General features: G+C 44.4%; 2 protein-coding genes across 8 annotated transcripts in view; one reads left to right on the top strand and one right to left on the bottom strand.

Moving 5' to 3' along the window:
- LOC122551854 (C-X-C chemokine receptor type 2-like) overlaps nucleotides 1-7,297 on the top strand; it is a 68,842-nt gene that overhangs the window by 25,155 nt on the left and 36,390 nt on the right. Inside the window, exon 2 of one of the 7 annotated variants that reach the window (XR_006312210.1) lies at nucleotides 1,384-2,571. The exons of 4 other annotated variants lie outside the window; for them this stretch is intronic. The gene's annotated coding sequence lies outside the window, so the exon portion shown is untranslated. Of the gene's footprint in view, nucleotides 1-1,383; nucleotides 2,572-4,656; nucleotides 5,461-6,006; nucleotides 6,134-7,297 lie in introns of those variants that run through there. 2 more of the 7 variants (XM_043694386.1, XM_043694385.1) reach the window with 2 other exon arrangements.
- The window catches only part of LOC122551855 (circumsporozoite protein-like), a 4,241-nt gene continuing 3,679 nt past the window's right edge, over nucleotides 6,736-7,297 (bottom strand). Inside the window, exon 2 of the mRNA XM_043694389.1 lies at nucleotides 6,736-7,297. Within this exon, the coding sequence (XP_043550324.1) occupies nucleotides 6,954-7,297 (344 nt within the window). The 3' untranslated portion in view covers nucleotides 6,736-6,953.

A 7,297-nucleotide genomic window follows, 5' to 3' on the forward strand; every position in this document is an offset into this window, starting at 1 on the left:
GTCATCTACAAAATTCCATGCAAGGACTGCCACAAACACTACATAGGACAAACAGGAAGAAAGTTAGCCACCAGGGTTCAGGAACACCAGCTAGCCACAAAAAGACATGACCCTCTTTCCCTTGTAGCGACTGGGACAACACATCTATCCTGAGACAGGCTAAGCAAAGACATGCCAGAGAATTCCTAGAGGCCTGGCACTCCAACCACAACACCATAAACAAACACAAAGATCTAGATACCATCTATCAACCCCTCAGAAAACGAACAGGAAATGACATCACCACAAACCCCAGGAACCCCATCCAGGACAAACATATAAATAGAAAGCATGAGACAACAGCTTCGCTTCACTTGGAGGTTGCCACTTATGATGTTACCTAGCCAGGTAATGAAACGTCTGGATATCAAACCTACAGGTCAGCGAGCAAACCTACACCCTAAGCAGGAAGATTTATCCCCTGTCGTAACAATCCTGGAGAAGTCCCAAGCTGTTACGACACAGGGTAAACCCTCCTGCTTAATTTAAAACCAGCAACACAGAAAAGATTTATCCTGTGCAGTAATCTGTAAAAAGTCGAGTGGCCCAGAACTATTTAAAGTAAAAATACAACTTTATTTCTTAAAGTGTAACAGAGAATAATTAACTAACCACTATTTACGATTTCTGCCTCTAACCTATCTTTTACCTTCCCTTCTATAATACTAGTCCGATAAAACTCCCTATTAAGATTTGCAAAACCACACTTCTTATCTCAAAACCAGGCAGTTTTCGATCTTCTATTTGGATCTCCCTGTGTCTCCTTTTCTTTTTCTTAGGAATTTCTGCATCACAGATTACTGATCGAAAAGGTACTTTTAAGAGCTATTTTTCAAAAAAGCCTGTTTTACATCTTGGCTCGGCAGTTCAGATCCCACACAGTGTGGAAACAGGCCCTTCGGCCCAACAAGTCCACACTGACCCTCCAAAGAGTAACCCACCCAGACCCATTCCCTACAATCACCCCTGACTAATGCACCTAACACTATGGGTAATTTAGCACAGCCAATTTACATCTTTGGATTGTGGGAGGAAACCCACTCAGACATGGGGAAAATGCGCAAACTCCATGCAGTTGCCTGAGGCAGGAATTGAACCCAGGTCCCTGGTACTGTGAGGATATAGTGCTAACCACTGTGCCACCCCAGTGTTCACCTCTCAACTGTTCAGTTTTCTCTGGTCTTATACCCCCAAAGTATCAGAGTGTGTCACTGGCTTTTAAGATTTTCAATATACGCAATTCAAACTGGATTGGAGTTTGATTTTTTTTGGTGTATAATTTAAACTGACTGCCCGAATTCTCCAGCACTCGGTGAACTTGCCATGTCCTTCATTCTCTTAAAGGTACACCCACATTTTCACAATATCAGTAATACCCCAATCTTACACAAAATAAAGAAGGCCATCCTCAAACTGAAGAACTCCAAAGCTGGAGTTGACGGTGTCCCCACTGAGGCATTGAAATGTGGAGGCAAAGAGCTCCCACAGCAGATACACACCCTTGTCTGCCTTATCTGGAAGATAGACAGCATCTTGGGATTCAAGATCACACAGTCATGAGCATTTTCAAAAAAAAGGAATGAGCCAATTGTGGTAACTACAGGGAATCTTACTGCTGGCGACATTTGGAAAAGTCGTTGCAAGATCCTCCTCATCTGTCCACTTCCTGTGGCTGAGGATCTTTTCCCGGAATTGCAGAGCGGCCTTCGGCCATGGAGGGGCACAACAGACATGATTTTCATCTTGCGACAGCTGCAGGAGAAATGCGGAGAAAAGAATCTACCCATGTACTTGGCTTTCTTTGACACTGTCAGTCGGGAAACATTATGAAGGTCTTTCCCCACTTTGTTTGCACCATGAAGTTTGTCACCATCCTTCGACTGCTTCATGACAACACAGAAGTTATGGAAATAACAAATGGTCCCCCTCCACCCATCCATTCCATGTTCAGGCATGTGTCAAGCAGGGCTGCATCATTGTTCCAACACTGTTCTAGATCTACCTCACCACAATGCTTCACCTTGCTGCCGACAAGCTGCTGGAGTGGAGCTCATTTACAGAACTCGCAAGAAATTATTCAACCTCCATCACTTTCAAGCTGAACTCAAAGTCACCCTGACAATTATCATCGAGCTGCAGTATACAGATGTTGCGTGCTTATGTGCAATCTCAGAGAATATACTCTAGACCATTGTCAGCACATTCATCGAGGCATACCAGAGCATGGGTCTCACCTTGAACATCCACAGGGTGAAGGTTCTCCACCAACCTGTCCTGGCACCGAGGAGTGAATCCCGATCATCAAGGACCCCAGGGAGGTCTTCAAGAGCATCAGTCACTTCCAATACCTTGGATCTTTCCTGTTGGCCAAAGCAGCAATTGATGAAGAAATCCAGCACCACTACCAGTGTGCTAGCTCAGCCTTCGGTCACTGAGGAAAAGGGTGTTCAACATATAGTTAGGCCGACTAGAGGGGAGGCCATATGGATTTGGTGCTTGGCAATGACCAGGTCAGTTGTCAGATCTCATGGTGGGAGAACATTTCAGTGATAGTCATCACAACTCCCTGACCTTTAATATAGTCATAGAGAGGGATAGGAGCGGATTGTATGGGAAAGTATTTAATTTGTGGAGGGGGAATTACGATGCTATTAGGCAGGAACTGCGGAGCATAAATTGGCAACAGATATTCTCAGGGAAATGCATGACAAAAATGTGGAGGTTGTTTAGGGAGCATTTGATGTGAGTGCTGAATAGGTTTGTCCCACTGAGGCAAGAAAGGGATAGTAGAATGAAGGAACCTTGGATGACAAGAGACGTGGAACATCTAGTCAAGAGGAAGATGGAAGCTTACTTAAGGTTCTGGAGGCAAGGATCAGACAGAGCTGTAGAGGGTTACAAGGTAGTCAGGAAGGAACTGAAGAATGAACTTAGGAGAGCTAGAAGGGGGCATGAAAAAGCCTTGGTGTATAGGATTAAGGAAAACCCTAAAGCATTCTACGCTAATTTGAGGAACAAGAAGATGGCCAATGTGAGGGTAGGGCTGATCAAGGATGGTGGAGGGAACTTGTGCCTGGAATCGGAGGAAGTAGGGGAGGTCCTTAATGAATACTTTGCTTCAGAATTCACTAGTGAGAGGGATCTTGTCGTTTGTGAGGACAGCATGAAACAGGCTGATATTCAGGTTGATATTAAGAAGGATGATGTGCTGGAAATTTTGAAACAAATGAGGATAGATAAGTCCCCTGGGCCAGATGGGATATACCCAAGGTTACTACAGGAAGCAAGGGAAGAGATTGGTGATTATCTTTGCATATTCACTGTTCACTGATGTAGTACCAGATGATTGGAAGGTGGTAAGTGTTATTCCCTTGTTCAAGAAAAGAAATAGGATATCTGTGGGAATTACAGACCAGTCAGTCTGATGTCGGTGGTGGGCAAATTATTCGAGAGAATTCTGAGAGAGAGGATTTATGAGTATTTGGAAAAACATAGTTTGATTAGAGATGGTCAGCATGGCTTTGTAAGGGAAAGGTCATGTCTCATAAACCTTATTGAATTCTTTGAGGATGTGACAAAACACATTAGTGAAAGTAAACAGTGGATGTGGTGTATATTGATTTTTTACTAGGCATTTGATAAGGTCCCCATTGTAGGCTCATTTAGAAAGTAAGGAGACATGGCATACAGAGAAATTTGGCTATCTGGATACAGAATTGACTAGCCCATAGAAGACAGAGAGTGGCAGTAGATAGAAAGTATTCTGCTTGGAGCTCAGTGACCAGTGGTGTCTCACAGGGATCTGTTCTGGGACCTCTGCTCTTTGTGATTTTTATAAATGACTTGGATAAGGAAGTGGAAGGGTGGGTTAGTGAGTTTGTTGATGACATTAAGGTTTGTGGAGTTGTGGGTAATATGGAGGACTGTTGTAGGTTACAATGGGACATTGACAGGATGCAGAGCTGGGCTGGGAAGTGACAGATAGAGTTCAATCTGGAAAAGTGTGAATATGAATGCAGGCTACAGGATTAAGACAGCATTTTTGTCAGTGTGGAGGAACAAAGGGACTTGGGGTCCACGTCCATGGATTCCTCAAAGAGCCACCCAAGTTGATAGGATTGTTATGAAGGCATATGATGTGTTAGCTTTTATTAGCAATGGGATTGAGTTTAAGAGCTGCAAGTTTATGCTGCAGCTCTATAAAGCCTTGGTTACACCACACTTGTAATATGGTGTTCAGTTCTAGTCGCCTCTTTATAGGAAGGATGTGGAAGTTTTAGAGAGGGTGCAGAGGAGATTTACCAGGATGCTGCCTGGACTGGAGGGCTGGTCTTATGAAGAAAGGTTGAGGGAGCTAGGGCTTTTCTCATTGGAGTGAAGAAGGATGAGAGGTGACTTGATAGAGGTGTACAAGATGATGAGAGGCATAGATAGAGTGGATACCCAGAGTCTTTTTCTGAGGGTAGAAATGGTTATCGTGAGGAGTCAGAATTTTAAGGTGATTGAAGGAAGGTTTAGGGGAGATGTCGGAGGTTGGTTCTTTATACAGAGAGTGATAGGTGCGTGAAATGCACTGACAGCAGTGGTAGTAGAGTCAGATACATTAGGGACATTTAAGTGACTCTTGGATAGACACATGGATGATAGTAAAATTAAGGGAATGTAGTTTGACTTAGAGTAGGATAAAAAGTCAGCACAAAATCAAGCCCCGAAGCCTTGTACTGTGCTGTACTGTTCAATGTTCTATGACAACAAGATCTGACACCAGGATCATAGTTTACAGAGCGGTGGTGATTCCTTCCCTCCTATATGGCTCTGAGATGTGGACTATCTAAGCAGACACCACAAGGTGCTAAATCAGTTCCACCGATGCTGCCTGTGTAAGATTCTGCAAATGTACTGGGAAGAGAGATGCACCAACACAAGCATCCTCGACCAAGCCAACATCCCCAGCATTGAAGCACTGACCACACTTCTTTGGCCACAATGGGCTGGGCATGTTGTCCACATGACTGACACGAGACATTTCAGCTTCGAGATGGCAGGTGAGCCCCAGGTGCTTCATGGGTACTTTCAAGGCCTTACTGGCGTAGTGCAACATTCCTACAGACACCTGGGAAGCACTGGCCCAATACTGTCCAAAATGGAGGAGGAGCGTCCAGGAAGGCTTTGAGCAACTCAAGAGTTGCCATCGGGAAAAAGTGTAAGCCAGGTGAAAACTCCAGGAGTACGCTGCCACACCAATGCCCCACCCATCCCTCCCTGCAACCATCTTTTGCTCCAAGTGTAACAGAGCCTGCGGAAGTTGCATCAATCTCTACAGCCACCTATGGACCTCACCCTGAGAGTGGATGAGAGTCAGCCTTGTCTGCAAGGGACTGCAATGTTGATGATGTGACAAGGGGTAACATTATCACATCTGTAGGTTTGACTTGACTATTTCTTTCAATTCCTAATTTTGAGAATTGATGACCTTTTCCTTGATTATTGACAAAACTGACCTTAAACTTTCAAACATTAAATAAGCCCTTCAAGTTCCTAACCAAATACTTTTGGTCTGGAATTTTCAAACTAAAAATCTATTCCTAACTGTTCTAAACTAATTCCTTTCCCCAGGAGAAACTGTTCTGACATTTGAACCCAGCCAGGTCTTCTGAAAACTGTACCCCACCCCTTATTGTCTTCCAAACTGTGACGTCACATAAGCAAAAGCCAATCCTTCATTCTTGTAAATCAAAACCAAGCTAATGCCATTCAATATTTTATGAGGCGACATGGATATGAATGAAGAAATGTTTCCTCATTTCAGATTTAATTGTCTATTCTATGTGCTGAGACTATGTCCCCTGGTTTTAGACTCCTCAATAAAGGAAAACATTCTCCCTGCATTGAGTCTGTCTAGTCCTGTTAGAATTTTATATATTTTAATGAGATCCCCTCTCATTCTTCTCACCCTAATGAATACAGGTCCAGTCAACTGATCTCTCCATATATGTCATCCCTGGTATCACCCTGATGAAACTTCACTGCACTCCTTGTGTGACAAGTGTATCTACTCTTAGATAGAGAGATCAAACTGGTCACAATATTTCAGGTAGAGTCTAACCAAGGCCCTATATAACTGTAATAAGACATCCCCCCATTACTAGGAGAAAGTGAGGACTGCAGACGCTGGAGATCAGAGCTTAAAAATGTGTTGCTGGAAAAAAAATCTTCTGAACATAGATCCTTCTGTAAACCAAGGCCAGCACACAATTTGCCTTCTTAATAGTTGGTGTACCTGCATGTTTACTTTTATTGACTGGTGTACAAAGACACCCAGATCCCTATGTACATCCACAATTCCCAAGAAATCACCATTTAATTAATCTTCTGCCTTTCTGTTTTTCACACCTAAGTGCATGACCTCACCTTTATCTATGTTATACTGGCCATGTATTTTAGTGAATTAGAATTAGAATTAGATTTTATTGTCACGTACATTCCAGTACAGGGATATAGGAGTACACTGAAAAGTATATAAAGTCAGCATTCCCAGTGCTGTCTTAGATACAAAGGTCGGGAGTGTGGTGCTGGAAAAGCACAGCAGGTCAGGTAGCATCCGAAGAGCAGGAGAATCAATGTTTCGGGCTTACCTGCTGCCTGACCTGCTGTGCTTTTCCAGCACTACACTCTTGACTCTGCTATCCAGCATCTGCAGTCCTCACTTTCTCCTGAGATTCAATATCTTAGGTATAAAATAGAAAATAAAGAAATAAGTTAGAAGTTCAACATTATAATTCTTCTTAAGAGTTTGGCTATGGCCCTGAATCCAGGCCTTTCCAATATGACACAGAGACTAACAGCAGCAGGGGGCAGTCGGCCAGCATCATTTCACCTCACTGCAACGCTCGTCATCATCTTGCCGCTACCAATCACGCCTCTGCCATGAGTTTGCGCTGGGCCACTGTCAGCAATGCAGCCACTGCTGAAGTTGCCTGGTCCTTTAGCGGGCACTGGGCCCAAACTTGCCCCCCTCCTCCAGCACCAGGAACCCATCCTCGACACCCCTCCTCCATCACCAGGAACCCATCCTCGCCCCACCCCCCTCCTCCAGCACCAGGAACTCGTCCTCGCACCCACTTCTCCAGCACCAGGAACCCATCCTCGCCTCTCTTCTCCATCACCAGGAACCCATCCTCACCTCTCTCCTCTACCACCAGGAACCCATCGTCGCCCCCCTCCTCCAGCACCAGGAACCCATCGTTGCCCCCCTCCT

This window comes from Chiloscyllium plagiosum, chromosome 7 (genome assembly GCF_004010195.1).
Source record: "Chiloscyllium plagiosum isolate BGI_BamShark_2017 chromosome 7, ASM401019v2, whole genome shotgun sequence".
NCBI classification, from domain to species: Eukaryota; Metazoa; Chordata; class Chondrichthyes; order Orectolobiformes; family Hemiscylliidae; genus Chiloscyllium; species Chiloscyllium plagiosum.